Below are 19282 nucleotides of genomic sequence, written 5' to 3'. Positions count from 1 at the left end.
GGCCTACATAGCGTAATAAATAAATCAATAAATAGCTGCTCAATTCCTGTTAAACCGGGCGTGATGAAAATAGTGTTCTCTGTTACAGTGGTTTTTACGGTAACCTGCTGTGTTTGAGGTAAGTTGATCGAACTGTAGGAACATTCTTCAAAACTTCTTAAAGTATCAGGTTTTTGTACTGTTTCTTGAGATCTAGAGGTAAAAAAAAACACAGTGGACTATGAGGTAGGCCATTTTTTTAAAGCGCGATTTATAGACCTCAAAATGTTGTGTATATTAATACAATCTTACAGCTCCATAAGAATATGCATTTTTACAGTTTTGAAAAGTTGGTAGACCCATAATAACGAAACAAAAATGTATCTTTAATTCTCACGCATTAAATCATTAAACAACTTCTCAAAGTCCTGGGGTCTTGAGTAATGTGATAGGCAACTCAAAAATGATGGGAACCACTGTTTTGTTTAGTTTTTTAGCATGGAAGGAGATCATTCTAGGTTTTTCTCTGTCAAAAGTTGGGAGATTGTGACAAATGTTATTTAGTAGCTATATGATGTCACGTTAAAATGATATTTTAAATATTAAAAACATTTATTTGTTCATATTGCAGATGTTCTCAGTGTGATATCTACTACGAGGAAAGGCGTTAATGAAGTCATTAGTTAAGTGTGCCTTGAAACACTCTAGAGACTCAACCCCTCGGCGTTTACACACACACACACACACACACACACACACACACACAGCCCAGTCCTCCAGCATTAGTGACTGCATGCGAGTGTGGGACAGACTCTACCCTCCCACGGCCGCTCTGCGCCAACAAGAAGGAGTTTATTCACCGTCCCGTTGCTGATTTCTATTTGTTTGTCACTAACCGCGTATCTACTCACGTCTTAGGAATGCCATGGCTACTCAGAACAACCAGGATTACTTCAGGTCGGTCAGCAGCGAGTCCACCACATACATGATGGTTCCGGCGAACGGCCGCGGTCGAGAGTCGCCGTCAAAGTTATGGATCGCGATGGTGGTGATAGTGGTAGTTGTGCTGCAGATCGCTTCGACCACCGGACTCTTTGTCTACTTAAACATGTCATTATCGCAGGTAAGCTGAACTGGTTATATTCTGGCATAGCCCGTGACTTTAAACTTTGGCGATCTTCGTGCATGTATTTTTTGGGCATCACAGGCGCGTTTGGGGCGACTGCGCTTTCGAAACACAGCGCGCTGCATGGACAGCTTGTTTACTAGTGTTTCCCGTGACCCCGGTGCCGCAAAATGCTGTCAATTTAGGCAGCCGATTAAGTTTTTAGACACGGTTTATAGCAGAGGAAAACTTTTACCAAGTTGCAGATCCAATAACAGTTTATATTCCAATGGACTGGGATGGGAAATGGTTTAATTCTTGTCATTTAATCTGACAGTTTGTTGTTTTGTACGGATTAACGCGTTAAAGGCTATCAAAGACTATCAGCATGATTCAGTCAAACTGCTAGAAGATTCAAAATCACCTTTAATGTGTTTTTGTGGATAATTTATTAAAAAAAAAAAAAAAATACTATGCCTATTTTCTATAATTATGCCTATTAAAAGTCCAATGCAACATACTTGTAAAATATTTCTAAAGACAATGTGAATAGTATCAGATTATTATCAGAAAAAAATAACAACAAACAAAACTGCGCACAACAAAAACCTCATTGCCCAAAAGACAGAGACAAGGAAGACCTAATGTTTTGCAACAATGTATAATGTTGGAAACATTTCAAAGGTGCATATGCATGTTTTATTGCCTTGTCTAGATGTCATAGTTCAGCATAATAAATAGATAACAACAGGTGTGTTTTGAAACACACCAACGCCATAAAATGCAACATATAATCTTCACAATGTTAAGATTAATGGATAAGTATAATTTTGAAAACAACTAATATATCTTAAGCGCTGCCTTTTTGCGCCGAACGAATGCATTTAATTATACTCTGACCTATATCTATTAAAGCTAATCATGTTGAAAAACCTAGGAAGAGACGTTGGGTTCTGTAAACCTGGTTAAATATTAATAAATGATCAAAAAGTCAAATGTGAAAAAAATAAAGTGAATACATATGTATGTACGTATATGAAGTTGCTAACAGGGCTGTAATGCTCTCAATATAAAGCTGCCCTTCGATCAGCAAGCCTGTAAAACGATACCAACTTGAGCAAAGGGATTGTTTCAAATAAACGCTCTACCTCTGGAAAAAAGAAAGTGAGGTTAATTCACGGTCACAATGTGAGACTATAAACACAACAGGGAGGATAACAGCAGAAGCTCCCACGCAAGTTGTCACCATCGAAATTAAACAGAGTTACGGTTGACCTATTTATAAGTAACTACTATTGACAAAATCCATTTAGATTAGGTGTCGGACGAAGCTGGAAGGTGGTGCTGGGTCATCGTAGCATATGGTGTCTGCTTTTGGAAAGGTTTGCACTTCAGACCAGCTCCAATCTCCTTTTCCCCTCAAACGTCGTTGGTATACATGCAGTTCTAGACAGGCCTCTCATCAACAATACCAGAAATTCATTGTAAAGCAATACCCTGCAAGCAAATGTGTGTCTCCTCTCGGCTCCCCATGGCAAACCCCCTGTGACATTTTCCATTGCCAAGATCCACAACGTCTCAGTCTCTCACCCTCTTGTTTTCCCCTCTCCTTCATGTTCGGCCTTTATTCTTATTCAGTTTTCTTCTGTCTTTCCCTCTCGTTTTCACTGTAATATTATGGTTTTTATGTAGAACGTATAATTACAGCTAATTGTGGCTGCTTTTCTCTGATAATTCTTTGCGGATTCAAGTTACGTTATGTTTGCCAGGCCCAAAGAAGGCATGGATAGTTTCCAGTGTTACACAGACTGGTTCAACCTTAAATACAAAACTGACAGAAGACAAAGCTCTGGATAAATTTCACCAATATAAAGTGACTTTGAGATATTTAAGCCTTTTTATAATTTGTTGTCCTGCAATTAAATTGATTAGGGAGAACGGAGTAGCTTTTTATTTTCATCGTTCCACAATAAATTAAACTAGGCAAAGCCACGATTCACTTCTCTGTGTAAATCTTGTGCAACGCAGAGTTTTCTAATAAATCTAAGAAGGGTTTGAAATATCTGGTGGCTTATTCCGGAGGCCCTGGTTATGATGAAGTTTCAGTCATACATGAACAAAAAGCCTTAGGAAAATATTTTTAAGGATTAAACAACACCGTGGTGTTTGCTGAAGGATTAAAGATCTTTTTTTTTTCCAAAAGGACAGTTATCAATTCAACACATTGACATGCTGAAAAAGCAAGAAAGGAAAAAAGGAATAGTGAGATATTGAGTGAAAATGTGCTGAAAATAAAGGCACATATGCAGTGGCTTTCTCTCTCTCTCTCTCTCTCTCTCTCTCTTTCTCTCACACACACACACACACACACACACACAGCTGTTGCCTAATGAACATTCTTCAGCACTAACATAAATATCCTGTGCTCACTGTTGGTGCACTGACCAGATGGGATGCTCACAGTGTTGTCCTAAAAGACGAGTAAACACCTTCATTTTACCCCATTATCAGAGTTTGAAAGGACAAACAAAGCCTCGGTTTACACCAACAGGGCTGCTAATAAACAATGCAACTCCCTCATTTAGCACCATTAAACTCGGAAGAGTGAAAAGTATCAGCCTTTATTTGACAATAATCAAATTTAACGTAAAAAGTACTTTTCTGATGTGATTAGCCCCAAAAGGAGGCTAAAACTCGCTATTAAGTCAAGTAACTTGAGTTAAAATAAGTTCATAATTACTCCAGTCTGTCCGTGTCATGTTTAATTTCTGTATTAATTACGTTTGGAGGAAAAAAAAAAAAAAAAAAAAAAACAAATCCTGCTTCTCAGAAGTACTTAGATAATCTAGCAGGGCAAGACGACTGTTGGGGCCCCATTTGGATCGGGAAAGAAGCCGGGGTCCACTGACAGGCACATAGTTAGTATTCTAGAAGTGTAACATCCAGTCAGACAGAGCAGAACGGGACGGCGATGGCCCGAGACTTCATAGAACACCCAGAGGGCTTTAAAACGCATCACAATGGACTCTTAATAAGGCCTGTCTTCATTGGCCATTTACCAGAGATTTATGATCCAATGAGAGAAGCCAAGACAAAGGTGATTATAAGAAAAAAAGATTGTTACCCTTGACAACTGGGGCTTTTGCCACACATAATGGCACCGGTCATTGTAAAGTCAAATGTTTGTACGTACAGGTGCATGCTTGAGGCCCAATGGCATGCTGAGTATGCACTGTGTCAGTGATCTTAACTCTGTTTGTGTCACACGCCTGTATCAAGGTTCACTTGTAGTCATGCGCTAATTTTAAAGAAAGCCTTCACTGCGAGGAAAGCACCCACTGAATGTGTTTGCATACTTTTCATTGTCTGAGTCTAAATAAAAAACTAAATCTGCTCAGGAAGGGGTTTCCCTTCTTAAAGTGACATGATTTATTGCTTTTAAAGACTAGTCAACTCAAGGCCACAGCGTTGCTTTCTATTGCCAATGCAGATTTTGACTTCTGTGTGGTCTTCTGGAGAAGGAAAGAAAAAGAGAACAATCTCCTCAGAGTCTGTTCTTTGCCAAATGCACGAATTGAATATTTGGCTGGAATTTCCTTTGAAGACCTGCTTAGACAAACCTGTTGCCCTCTGGGAAGTCGTCCGAAGTTGCAGCGCTTCAGCCCTCGCAGATCATTTAGATCACGACCAACTTTCAGGCTGCTTTCCTTTCTTTGAGACCGCAGGGGGGAACTAGAAAAAACATACACATGGATGAGGAATAGCCGAAAAAAGAGAGAAGTGAGAAGGAAGGGTGAGACGTTATAGTGAGATGAGGAGACATAGAGCCCCTGGCATGGATTTAAGTTACACGCCTGGTTTCTCTTATTTAATCCTTTCCCAAAAAAGCAATGGATGTGGAGTGAAGCAGAAAGTTCAGTGGTGGCTTCTTTTCCCCAGCTACAGAAATGAGGGCTAACACTGAAGCATTGTTCCCCACTTCCTGCTGCCCTCTCTGGGATCAGAAACCCTCCGGAGCGCCACTCCTGACTCAATACCACCATCTATGTTGACTTTACTTAATTTAGCGCATTTTGAGCTACATGATTTTTCAGAGTCGACTCATCTGTGAACCATTACGTATAGCAATACTTTGGGAGTTTACATGTATTAGGGTGTAGAAGCATTGACCCAGAGTTGTTGAATTTATTTGGTGTAACTCATGATGACAAATGATCAATTTCTGGCTCACACTTCTCCACACCCTGGACATTGCTTTAGATTCCATCAAGGGCACGTGTGACTGACCTATTTCTAAGTGGGAAATACGCGGAAGTAGGCACTTACGCGACAAGCTGTTTACAGTTAAGAAGGTTTTGAACATGTACATGCAAGCACAAGATATGACGCATCAGGTAACTGGGTTTTCATGATCAAATCGTTGCTCGTCAGTGGGTGTTTTTTTATTTTCACTGTGAAAATAGAAACTCAGATATAGCTCAGTTGGTAAATATAACTTTCATCAGATACAACAGTGCTCAAAATCTTGCATTATGAACTAAAATGAACGGTGCTTATTAGAGAATTTATTCATTTATAAAATAAAGTTCACTATTCACAATTATTTTTCACAAAATAATTTTTATTTTCACCAAAGGTTTGCTCTCAGCAAGACATTTTTTAAAAGAAGGGAGCATTAAATTGATCAAAAGTGACTTTACATTGTTACAAAAAATATTGTAACTTACCTCTACATCTTTTAAACAGTAGTGTATATTTCTCTTCAAGGATTTTTTTTACTAAACCTTTACTTCTTTACAAAAAGAAAATATGCAACATGAATTAAAGACATTACTGATTGGTTTGTAGCTTTAACGCATTTTTAACAGTGTTTTTCAAAACTATCATATGCAATTTTGAACCTCATCCATGTTATCATAATAACAGTAACTTCTGACATATTGTATGGAAATCTAATGGATTTAATTAAGTTAACAAATTAAATTATAACCAAACTAGCCTTTCTTATTAATGTACTTTTCTGCTGATGCTTATAGTCGTTTTAATGTTCTCTGATCCAGAACCAGCCCAAGCGTACTCATGAGACAAAACCACAAACGGGTTGTCGGTCAACACATATGAAGGAGCCTGGCCCCAATCCCGTAAGTCCTTCCAGGACCGGGACTAGCCTTATTTGTGCCGTCAAATAAGTAATCGCTAAAGTAGTCTCAGATCAGTTCTAATCTGTTCCTGTGAGTGCAGCACTGCTCAACATGGGGGACCCTCATTACCTGCCTGGCTCGCTTTGAAAACCGTAACGCGGTGAGAATTAACGAAACACACCTTCTGCTGCCACGCTCCGCCGGCGACTGGAGAGTCATTAAGAGCTTTGGCGGACCATGACTCAAGGCTTCAAAATTACACACAAAGATCCTTAACTGGCGACATATTTCTTGGAGAGGCTCCGGGTTTCTAAACAGAGAAAGAGAGAGAAAGGGACAGAAAATAAGAGCAAGGGTTTCAGAGCAAGGTCATTTGAAAGTACCTCATTATGTAGGACATACCTCTCCAGCTGGCTCAAGGTCTTGAGCAGAACTTTTACCCCATTGGCTTTCCATAGAAAACCCCATTGCAGATGTTCTCATCTACTTTCCTGGAAAGGGTCAAAAGGGATTCATGCCCTCATTTTGATCTTCAGCCTACACTCCGGCCTTGAGCAGATTGTTTCCTCATTGAACATGCTCCCTGTTGATTTTTTTCCCCAGTTTGCTTCCTAAACCAAAGTGCCCTTTTCATTGTTCCTTGGGATGACGTTACATTCAAACCATATATTTAAATGTACTGTTTCCAATTGCATCTTATTTTGGCTTGTTATTTAACATTTATTCTATCGGCAGGTTAAAAATCAGGGGGTTACAGAAGAGCTGCGGTGCTTGGGCTTACTCAATGCCCTGGATAAAGACCGGGATATTCCCGAAGACCTGGCCCAACTGTTTGGAGAACCTTGCATCAAGCTAGCCGAGGGTATCAAAGCCTATATTTCCAAGGTAAGTTCACTTCTCAATATCTGCACAATTCTACTGGTTGCACAACATTCTGCATTCAGTTGTTGGGACATCTGTTGAGGCAAGCCGTGTCTTAATAACAGCTATTGAGAACATCATCTGCCTTTTCAATACGTGGGCACAGTTGTAGACAACAGTTTGAAGTGAAGTTCTTTACAGCATGAAGCAACTTGCTATTACCATAAATGTGTCCTGGCAAGTGATTACAATCTCCTTAGGGAAGAAAAGTGGATGGTTGAGTCATGGGAGAGTTTTTCAAGCATTTATGCTTGTATATGCAGCATTGTAGAGGGTGACTCACCCTCTTGTCCCGATCATGAACCAGTCTAGCAGTCAGAGCTCAGATTTGAAGGAAATGGCTTGGTTTTCCCCTGGCGTGGCTGGTTATCCCTTCAGCGTTGAGCTTTTTCCCCTCACAGCCTTCCAGTGGTGGTTACATTAATAAAACTGACATGTTTGAAAGCCTAGGGCTTGGTTTTTAAATAAGTCTCATTCTAAAGGTGTGATTAGACTTGTAGAGTATCAAGTAGTAAAGTCAAACACTTATTTACATTATCACAGTACCGTTTATATGTTTCGGGTTGGTAAATTAAAAAAAAATCTCTTATGCTCACCAAGCCTGAGATAAAAAGTTACAATTGTTAAATCTAATCTAAAAATAACTCTTTTCTATTTTAACTCTATTTTAATTCATTTCTGTGATGGCAACTCACACGACTCTTCAGAAATCCTTCTAATATGCTACTTGTGTGAAAATCAGTCTTCTTAATAGAACAACATTTTATGAACTTCAGAAGAACAACATTTATTTAAAAAAAACAATAAAACAAAACAAAAAAACACTTACTAACCTCCAAATTTTAAACACTATTATATAAGGCAAACTTTCTATTTTGTCTAAAATTAAAATATTCACAGTATTACATAATTTAAAAAATAATCAGAACATTGCGTTCGAACGTTTTGCTACTGATAAATTGTTCATCTCTACTTGATTTTATCCATTGGAGTCTGAATAAATAGCTAGTTTGCTATTGGTTAACATTTCCCAGTAGGCTACATGGCATTGACAGAAAAGTAAAAGGAGAAATAAATGCTTTGTTTGGAACAACCCACACCAATGAATCAGTCACAATAAAACCAGGAAACATTTGTTTAGAAAGTAAATAGGGTTCATTTTGAATTTTCGAAATGGTGAAAGTGTCACGACTTCTTTTTCCGTGCCACCCCTTTGTTTACTCAAGTCCCTCAACTCCGGGAATATGTTATCAGATTTTATGAAGCATGCCTACCCCTTTCCCTCCCGCCGCTATGCGCAACAGCCCGTGCGTACCGTCAAATCTTTCACTACTAATTGAGTGAGGCTGCAAACAATTTATTGGCACTCAGAGACAGAGGCATTTGCCTCATAATTAAAAACACATGCGCCACTTCTGAGAGATGCAATTATGGCGTGTTAAAGAATTCCCTGATCATGCTAAGAGGATTGGTCAGTGGAAAAAGTAAACAAATAATAGAGAGTTTTGCCAAATAAAAAGAATGTAAGGAGTTCGATGAGTATATGCGTTTCAAAACACAAAATGAACATATTTGTTTGCATTTATGTTCACGCGTCAATACGAATAAGAGTGTGAGATTCAGATTTAGATAAAGAAAGAAGATATTTACGCACGGAGGAAGAAACAGGCCAAGGCTTCGGGCTCTTTTCCAGCTTCATGTCAGCACAGAGGTAAAGCACACAGAAAAAGAACGAGAGGATAAGGAGGATCGAGAGAGCGTTCGCAGCGAATGTGTGAGAGAAGAGAGATGAAGGAAATGCATGTTTCTGATGCGAAGGCCTTCAGAAACCAGAGAATGCCAGAACACCTGGTAGTTATTATGGAGGGCTCAAAAAAAGCAAAAAGAAAAATCTGACGTCCTCCAGATTCTCGACTTTAGCCAGACTCGACACACACACACACTCGAGCTCACAGACGTGCAGTACACTAACCGCTGACCATTGCAGCTCCCTGACTTTCCGTGGCTCTTTTTGGGCCTTGGTGTAACAAATAATGCAGAATGACTGCACGGCTAACAAGAGTCGAACCCTGCAAGAGTTCAGTTAATTCACCAAACAGATGGTCACGTCCGCAGAGAATCACATGCAGCAACCCTAATGCAACTCAACAAATCAAAAAAGCGCTACAACATCTCGGCCAGAATGGATACGATCCAGCCCAGAAATGATATCAGCATTCCAAGGAATATTATATGCTCAACCTGCACCTGAACAGGACCCCGCAGCAGCCACTTGAGTCCTCTCAATATCCCTAAATCCCTCCTCAGTTTCCCGCAAAGCTAAATGGGACGTTTTGTCCCCGTCCTCCGCTTGTCTCGGATTCTCCTAATGACTCATTAGATGAGGAAGCATCTCGTCTACGGGGCTCACATCCGCAGCGCTGCATCACCACCGGCGTCTGAAACAGATTTACGATGAAAGCAGTGATCATACTCGGGGCATTCCGCCAGCCGCAAGATTTTCCGCCAGCCACAGAACAAACACAAAGGCCATCTCTGTCTGCCCTCTAACCTTTATCTTCTGCAAGATCATAGCTCAAGGACTGTGTATTCGATGGTGCGGTTGGTTTTACTACATGCGGTTTCTCTGGATTAATGTATTGTTTGTTTCAGAAATCTGCAAGCTTGTGGATGCGGATTGGGTTCGATAACAAGCAAACACGAGATTTGTCGGGGTGAAAAAGGGTGAAATGAAAGGAAGAGAGAAAAAACGTTAATAAAGTAATAAATGCCGGTCCGGTCGGTGTTCTCATGTTGCTCTGCGTGGAGTTACACGATGGCTCGCCTCCTGCCAAATATGCGCTGAGCTCTCAAAGCTGGTATTACTTAGAGTCAAATTTCAGCGAGTGCTCCGCAACGACCTTCCGCCTAAAAAAAGAAAAAAAAGAGAGTGAGAGAGAGAGAGAGATTAAGTCGCGTTTAAAGCCTCAAAAGACTTCAAGCCCATTCTCCACACCAAAAGAGAGACGGAAGACAGTCTGTCACATCTTTAACACCCCATTAAGTGTCACTGTGGCACAGAGCCCTGACAAGAGAGAGAGAAAGAGAAGGAAGACGGTCACAAACGCAACTAATCCTGACTGCTGTTTTTAAAAAGCAGGGTAGGGTTGCACCAGCCACTTAAATCCTAAATACAGCCATAAAGTTCACACTAGGGCTCTAGTAGCTTGAATCTCTATTAAATTTCAACGCACCATTAGTAGTTTGCAGTCTCATAAATTAATCCAAAAAGTTCATTTTAATTTTCAATTTTACATAATACTTATAATTAATATGATACATAAATCATTAAACAGATCCATACTAATATATGAAAAAAAGTATTGTATACCTATATATTTATTATTTTGGAAAGACATACCAAGATGACTGTCTTAACATGCTTGTTTTTTAAGAATGTAATCATTTTATTCAGCAAGTATGCATTAAATAAAATACAAAGCGATGAGCAATGTTCAAAAGGGTTTTGGCATTGAAATAAATTCATGAAAAGCATCACTGTTTCCAAAAAACATTAAGCAGCGTGACCGTTTTCAACTCTGATAATAATCAACTCTGTTTCTGATGTATCAAATCTTAGAATGGTTTCAGCTTTGAATCACAGGAATAAATTATATATTAAAACGCAATATACTTACTCCGTATTGTAGCAATATTTCACAATATTTCTTTGCACTGTATTTTTAATCAAATAAATTAAGCCTCGGTGAGCATTAGAGGTATCTTTCAAACAGCATTTTACAAAATCCTTACTGACCCCAAACTATAAAACAAAATATATGTCACACAAATTACACTCTCACTGATATAATCCAATCAGTCTGTCATATTGCTGGCAGATCGTCTGAATTACATACTCCTGGTCAGAGGATTTCATAAATATTTAGTTCATACAAAGTCTTATTTTTGATTTAAGTGTAATGGTCATAATGGTAATGGTTGTAATGTAGTTCTCATTAATGCTGCGACTAAGCTGAGTTGTAACTTACGCACAGCTGGAGCAGCCACCCCAGGTGAATAGATGCAGACTTACGGGGGGAGGGAAAGAGAAAAAGAGAGAGATGAATTCTCATAGTGCTTAAGGTCAGACTGTTGTGCTCTATAGTGGAACGTGAAGGGGGCCGGGGGACAGAGGAATGGGGCCGACCTCAGACGGCAGCCAAGAATGGCAGGAAACAACTTGTAAGCATACACACACACCCCATTCATTTAAAGACCCATAACAGGCGTGCACTGATTTTATCCAATGGAGAGTGTGTGTACACTAACTATAATGTGTGTGTGTGTGTGTTTGTGTCTATCAGTGCTGTGTGGGTTATTAGCCGTGTACCTGAGTCACACTGAGCAAAGTCTAGCGCTCTGAGATTTATTGTTCGCCCTGCTTTACGCCCCAAGGAAAGCAACAGTTATTTATTAATAATCCTCCTGGAGGAAGGGAACGCGCCGTGCTTCAGAATCTCAACGACAGAGCAAACTCTGGCACTTACGACTGTTTTAAAGTATTGGATTGCCGTCTCGACTGAGCTCAGCTGGAGAGGACGCTAATGGCTTTCTTTGCACGCTGTGTGCATGCACTCACCAGCTTCCTGCTCCTTGAATGGAGGAAAAATCTTCCCTGGCCGTTCGCCTTTTCTGGCCCGCGTGTGCAGGGGCCAAAGGTTTAACGCTGGGTGTGTTTATTGTTATTGTTGAGGTCTTTGTATGGGCCTGTTCTCTGCCCTCCACCTTCTGAACTATGTTGTGTTTTTCAGAAAACAGATTGCGCACTCACTTCAACTAGGCCTCACTGAGTCATTAACCAGAAAAAGTCGGTGTGATGGATTCTTATAGGAACTCCTGTCATAAATGGGAAACAATATGAGGGAATCCTTATGGGATCAACTAAGAATCCCAAAAGATTTTACTGGATAAACCAAAATTCCTATAGGTTTTGGATTCTTCATTTATTCGTACAGTCCTATAGGATGTTGTGCTATCTATCTATCTATCTATCCGTCCATCCTTCCTTTCTTGTATGACATGCTGCATGTACAAGAACATGCTAGTAAAACAGCCCTTTATCTGCTCCATATGTGAGACGTGGAATTGATTTCAGGATCATTTACTAGAAACTATGGTGAAAAAGTACAAGCCTTGGTCAGAAATCCATCTCTGCTGTGGCCTGGGTGAGATTATGTCACGTTATAAAGGCTGCAGGCGCTCGGCTGTCTGATGAATGGAGAGGAGAGAGAGAGCGCCAAGAACAACAGAGACTCCATCACACACTCACTCTTGGATGATGCCAGACAGAGGGGGGCTGGGGAGAGAGAGAGAGAGAGAGAGAGAGAGAGAAGGGAATAAGCTATTATTCCTTACGAAGAAAAAATCAGTCATTTGTTGATTTATCAACACAGCCATGTCAGAAAGCTAAAATTAGTGTGTTTGCTTTAAAAAGCCGTTTACATTTTAACACAGACAGTAATACACAACAACGGAACACAACTTAATGTACTGACAGGCAAAACACCATAAATTCTATGCACTAACATATATTGTAAATCTTACATGTCAGACTTTATATTTCTTGTAGCTCTGGTGTTTAAGTGGCATTTAACCATTATCCAACAATTATTCAAGAAGAGTGGAAGGAAAATGTGCGGAGAGGTCAAAACCAGCTTGAGGGAGTTGGGTTAAACTTTGGCTTGTTACGTAGTAGATTTCTGAAATCTGATCGACTTTATGGGTCACGTGATGAAATTCCCTGTTTTTTTTTGATGTGGGGTTTTTCGCTGAATGGTTTTAATACGACGATTCAGGCCCTGACTGCATTTTTAACAAATCATCAAGAGATTTCAGTTAATTTCATTTAGGTAAATCAGACGGTGTTTGGAACGTAGTAAAATCCCAGAGCTGAGGCTAGCCTGAGGCGATGGAAATGAGCCAGTAATCAGAGTGTTTTTAGTTCAAGACCCGACCGGTGGGACTAATGATCTGGATGCTGGGGTTTGACTGGTTGAAATATGGCCGTCACAGACTACTGAAAACCGGCCCTTGAGAAAGGTCACCTTAAAAACTATTCTTAGCCGTTTTCACCCACCAGCGCAACACAACGTGATCATTTCTGTGCTTAGAAACTGCCTTCTTCGAAGGATAAAAACTTGTATGTGTTTCTGTAATAAAATGGACAATTAACTTATGTTACTGTTTCGTAACTTGAGGTAAACTTTAACCACAGTTATCTGCCTGCGAGACAAAATAACAAAAGCCAAAAAGGGGGAAACTCACACTCATAAAACTGAATCATCTAGTTTCACATTCCTGTTAACAATCTAGAATTTGAAGAGTCATCACGTCACTGTACTAATGGGACTTTTTTTTTGCCACAGGTTACTGACAGTATCATCTCCAAACAGGCTTTACACGGTGAGTATACGATCAGTCATTTCTCTTTAAATGGCATAATCACAATGACAACTTAAAGCATAGTGATACAGAAACACCAGGAACAATAACAAATATAGACTGCACCAGAATACAGGGCAGTTCAGATTAAAATGTCTTGCGCAACACCAGGAAAAAATATTATGATATATTTCAATGTGCTTATTGTCTACTGTCTGTCTCTCCATCAGAAGCAAGAGCCATGCCACATTCATATAATACATCAGGGTCAAAGTTTATGACCACAGTGACACAGCGACCATCAGCCCACCTGACCCTCAGCAGCCTGCAAGGTGAGCTTCTGTCGGTGTGTGTGTGTGTGTGTGTGTGTTGTCCACATTTTAGAGTCACAAACACTGATCAATAGTGCAGGAATAAATAAATAAATAAATAATAGAAAAATTTGTCACGTTTGTCAACTTGAGTATGTAACCGTAAAGCTTACTTTTTAATTATTTAGTTTAGTTTTTATGCTCTTTTTTAAAAAGATTTATGTTTAAACCCCATCTTTTTACAATCCAACCACTTTCAGATTTATGAACGCCGTTCCCTGCATTTTTCTTGTGTTCAGTGCTCTTTTATTATCTATTTACTATAATAGTATTTATTCATATTTTGAATTAACTATTAAATATCGTTTTATATTTTCAGTTTTAATTCACAGTTTTTAGCATTTTTAAATTTTAGCCATTTTTATACGCATAAGACATTTTTTTATTATAGTTACTTGCCAAGTATTTAGATCAAAGATTTAAAACAAAGAGTCTTTAATGTAGTAATAAACACATTTTAGCCTGCAAAACACTACATGTCTTTTCCCCAAATTATTTCCTGATTTGTAGTCTAGACTAGTTGACAATGCCCAGTTTTTCTCTGTAACCATTTACAAAGTTCCAAATGTATGATGTCTAGTGTTTTAAAATCTGTTCAGGTTTTAAAAGTCATGTAGTGTATTCCAGCCATTACTCTTAGCGGTATCGTACATGCACATGTTCCTTTCTTGTATAAGACCTATCCATCCATCCATCCATCCATCCATCCAGGCAGAGGCAGAGCTTCGCTATGTCAAAAAAGCCTGGCAAACAGCTGCATATTTATTATATAACAGCTTGAAATTGTTTAGTTATTTAGCTACAGTAAAACAATATCACTAAATGTCCCAAAATCTTGTCTGTTGCTTTGAAGTTTTAATATAGCTACTCGGATCAAAGACCTATTTACTGTGTGCGTGCCAGAAAAAAATTAGATTTATTTAGTCACGCATCCCAGAAGGAAATGAAACCAAGTCAAACCAGCTTTGTTTCTGGAGCACAAGTCGCAAGTCTGACCACTAAAGTGCAAGGGAGTGTTTTTATTTTTTACACGTGCATGCATTATTCACTAACCTGTCTGCACACTGCTTGATGATGGATCACATACACACACTATGAAAACTGCACATGTCATTAACTTCAAAAAGCTGAAACTGTTTAATCCATGAGAACATCTATATTAACCGCTGTGATAGCGGTGGGCTTTCCTACACATCTGTACATCATGTGTGTATCTCCCTTTATGAACTTTTGTCAGGAGAACGGCCCTTTTAAAACTTTCTGAAGCAGTAAATCAAAGAGCAGGTCTAGCGTGTTATTGATCTTCTTTGAGGAATGTGGCTCATTGTGTTTGAGGAACATGCCGCCTGCTCCTCCATGTGTTCTACGCCTCCCTTCCTCTCCAGTCTTTCGATTTTTCACTCTGTTCGTGACTTCCTCTCCTGTACAGCCATACCTTCCTGTTCTGATCTCTCCTGTACTCTAAAGACAACCCACCAATCTTTCATTCCTCCCTTTTACCTTGTGAATTATGTGCCTTGCCTTAATCAGCACCTGCTTCTTGTCTGAAACTCTTTTTTTTTACTACTGATTTTCTTTTTCTTTTTTGGGTGGGTGATAAATTATTTACACATTTTCACATTCGGGTTGCCTTTAATGATCCATCTTTAAAACACAAATAATGTTTTAGCACCATTGACTGTAATCTTTAGCAAATTACAAAATTGATATACAGTTATGATTTATTGGCAATTTTAGTGCATTAATTAGGCCTTGCAATGCACCTCATTACTAATATTAACCACACTTAATGCATTATAATACTTATTGTTACATGTGTAATTTTAAATTTTTAAATTTTTGTTTGTATTTCGTTTTTTTCGTGGTTTATTTCAAGTTAAGTTTTAGTCATTTTAGTACTTCAACTCATTTCAGTTATTCGTTTAAGTTTTGGTAAACAATAACATCACTGGTTGCGTTGTATATCAAATTGTTTCACTCAAAAACACATACTTGGCAGAAGTAAAATGGGTTGCGAATGGTGATTCATGCTAACCTAAAGTCCATCTTCTTCCGTTTTCTCAGGTAGCGCTCAATACTTTTCTCCTCAAGCAGACCTGCACCAGTCTTGTCGCCACCCTGTACGTTCCTGGGCCAACCAGAGCTTTGGCGCCCATCTGCACAACATGACGCTGGCCAACGGACGCCTCCGCGTGCCACAGGACGGTCGTTACTACCTGTACTCCCAGGTGTACTTCCGTTACCCCTCTCCCAGCGAGGGCGATCAGAACAGCGTAAGCCACCAGCTGGTTCAGTGCATCTATAAGAAAACCTCCTACCTGAGGCCGATTCAACTCCTCAAAGGAGTGGGGACCAAATGTTGGGCTCCAGACGCAGAATACGCCCTTCACTCGGTGTACCAGGGTGGCCTGTTTGAGCTGCGAGCGGGCGACGAGGTCTTTGTGTCTGTCTCGTCTCCCACGATGGTGTACGGCGAGGACTCTTCTAGCTACGTCGGAGCTTTCCGTCTGGACCTGTAAGAGCATATCAGAGGAGCTAAACCGGGACTAGGTTACCTATCGGGTGGATCGTTTTGGGGCTGTGACCCAAAGACTTCATCGTTCAGCTTTCCTTTCTTTAAGACTCTGAATATGTGAAGGATGTGTGAATGAGAGACATTTCGGACAAGGTTGTTTCTTTTAAAGACAGAGGAATGTATGTATATTTTTTACAGATCACATCAAAGATGTGAATCTTCAAAACGGTAGCAAAACAGGAGAGACAAAAACTCACGCAGAGTGAATCAGTGCCAACGGCGAATAGGGTTTGACGTGTGAACTCCACTCACGCTCGTCCGCTGGAGGGGAATATTTCTGCGTACAGCGGATCTAAAAGAGTTTTAAAAACAGAGATATGAGAAGAGATGACAGCGGGAATGTGGAGGAAAGAAAGATGAGAGGGCAAGTATGCAGCTCTACCAGCCTCAAAGGAGCATCCTGGCAGGTTGCAGGACTGTGGAATTCTCCCAGTCCTGTCGGACCTGCGGAGCAACATGCCCGGACAAGAAAAGGACCTAAAAACGTTCACATAAACACAGAGGAATCCAGCTTGTCGCACAGATCGCATTTAAGAACACCCATTCTCGAGTATTTATGGCTTCCACACATACAAAACACAGCGATATGATAAAACACGTACGTTTCGTCTCAGATACAAATCACTTTTACAAGTCTCCCTCTGCTGTCTGGTCCAGGTTTGCAGGAGGAAATGATATCAGGGAGGGACGCGCAGAGACACGTGCTTCCCGGCTCACGTGGTGCCGGCCGTATGAAAGGTTAAATAAACACTACACGGTTTGTTGAAATGTCGCATTTATATGATGCTTTGTTTCTGCTGCACACACATACAAAAACAGTCCGAGTGCCTCTCTTTCTCTGTGTGGTTGGTCGTTCAACCTGTGTATATAATTGTATTTAATTCAGAAACGCAAGGTTTGGAAATGAATGTAATGTTCTCCCATGAAAATCCGTCAAAACGAGCCTCCCGCTGTAAACGTAAACGCTGTGACGTTCTCCAAAGGAAGCGGCGCTGTGAATCTCAATATAAGCCTGTATTTTTATTTTCTGAGGGAAAACTTTTTGAAGGAGGAGAGGGTGGGGGTGATTACTTTCCACTGTAAATGATTGAGTGCTGTCACAATGGTGTTTCTGAGAGCGAGCACAATCACTCGCTTGGGTTTCTTTGTAAACCATGAGCATGTTTTCTTCTTTGGACTCTGCCCCGGTTTTTACTGATAAAGTCAGGGAGCTAAAGGGTTCCCTGCCAAGACAGTGCCTTAAATCACATTATACAGAAAGAACCAACACTCTTTGTGGCATTTAGCTATGGACATAATCTTAGTTATGCCACATATTACAAAACTTCATAACATCTGACTCTTATCTGCAATTTGTATGGATTAAGAAACTTGGATGCTGATTTAATCCAGAAGGGGAGAACAAGTTATTCCTCAGCAGGTTAATGCATTTGGGGCAAACTCATTTCTCTTGACTGGTATATGTGCCGCAATGCCAAAATTTCCTCACAAAGGGTACTCTTTTATGTATAAGGAAATGTGACGTTAGATACCACTAAGTTTTTTTGTATGTAAAAGTGCCTTTGGGTTGTCGCTATGCACTGATCGCAGACCGGCACCAATCTTTTACCATGTTAAGGGAGGTTCAAAGTATGTTTTAGATCAGTGTTGAAGTCATACATGACCTCATCAATTACACATCATTAACCGCATCATTTTGCAGCCCAGTGAGAACTCGTACATCATCCGCTTAGCAAAAACATTTTGTCATTTTCTCACCCTAATGTCGCTCCAAACCTGTATGGCTTTTGTGGAACACGAAAGAACTTTTTTGAAAAATGCTTCAGTGTTTTTTTTTTTTTTGTTCATACAGTGAAAGTCAGTGGGGTCCACCAGACTCTGGAAAGTCTCATTCTGCGAAAGATACTAGGTCATACAGGTTTATACTGAAACGAGGGTGAGCAAATGACAGAATTTTTATTTTGGGTTAACTTTTCCCCCAAAGGAGTCTGGATAATCCCACCAATTGGCACTGACCGAGCTCATTATCCCCGTCAATCTGCTCCGGCCCGCCCAGGGTCTTGTGTGAGTGTGCACATGTGTATACAAGTTGAAATATGTACCTATCTGTAAAACGTGGGGGTCATAGTGGGGTGAGGGGTGGCCTGGAAAGAGAAATATGGCTGAATTCCAGCAGATCTAGACAGATTACAGCAGGACTTGCCCTCTGAACCACAAAGAACCACAATGTGAACACAGAAGACAAATGTATGTTAGGTGCGTATTTACGTGAGTGTGTGTGTTTTTTAATTAAAAGGCTTGACTGGTTTCTGTGGATGTGATGGTTTGCATACTTTAAATCTCACAGAGCTTTGTAGAGATTTTACGGGACTGCTGTGAAAAAATAGAGCGGGGCCGAACAGTGAAATCCAGTGAGCAACATGAACTGTCAGTTGAAACAAAAAGACTATTGTGTTTCCTTTTCCAGTGAGAGTGTTTTTCTTTTTTTCTTTGGGATTGTTAAATTCTCTGACCACCAATCCGTGGGACTGTTTCTCATTTTAAAAAAAGATGTTATGCACTGTTTACCAATGTTGCGTCTTCATCTTGGTAAGAATGTACTGATATCTCTCAGACTCTCTCCTTCTTTATTGTATCATTTTACAATGTCTGACCTGTGTCCTTAAAGCATAAGTTCGAGGTGTCATTTTCAACAATTAAAGTGCCTTTTTATGAATCGTGGGTTGTAGTGTGATCATTTAATTGCTAGCTTGTGCATTTGCCCAGGCCA

The 19282-nt window shown here is 40.0% G+C and overlaps 1 protein-coding gene and 1 long non-coding RNA gene across 3 annotated transcripts; one reads left to right on the top strand and one right to left on the bottom strand.

The window, feature by feature from the left end:
• The first annotated feature begins 720 nt into the window (after window positions 1-720).
• tnfsf10l (TNF superfamily member 10, like) lies at window positions 721-19228 on the top strand. Its single transcript, XM_043244534.1, has 5 exons — window positions 721-1102; window positions 6961-7110; window positions 13551-13587; window positions 13797-13898; window positions 16002-19228. The coding sequence occupies exons 1-5, from the start codon at window positions 905-907 to the stop codon at window positions 16454-16456; spliced, it is 942 nt and encodes a 313-aa protein (XP_043100469.1). The 5' UTR covers window positions 721-904; the 3' UTR covers window positions 16457-19228.
• On the bottom strand, window positions 3501-6954 carry LOC122348726. Of its 2 annotated transcripts, XR_006251365.1 has the most exons (4): window positions 6628-6954; window positions 6407-6535; window positions 4705-4816; window positions 3501-4596 (listed from the first exon to the last, which is right to left on the bottom strand). It is a non-coding gene; the product is annotated as an uncharacterized LOC122348726 (long non-coding RNA). The 2 variants fall into 2 exon arrangements; XR_006251364.1 differs by having other exon boundaries at window positions 6407-6954.
• Window positions 19229-19282: the final 54 nt, after the last annotated feature.

The sequence above is a fragment of the Puntigrus tetrazona genome, chromosome 7, assembly GCF_018831695.1.
Source record: "Puntigrus tetrazona isolate hp1 chromosome 7, ASM1883169v1, whole genome shotgun sequence".
NCBI lineage: Eukaryota > Metazoa > Chordata > Actinopteri > Cypriniformes > Cyprinidae > Puntigrus > Puntigrus tetrazona.
The sequence above is the reverse complement of the archived record's forward strand: the minus strand, read 5'-3'. Positions and strand labels throughout refer to the sequence as shown.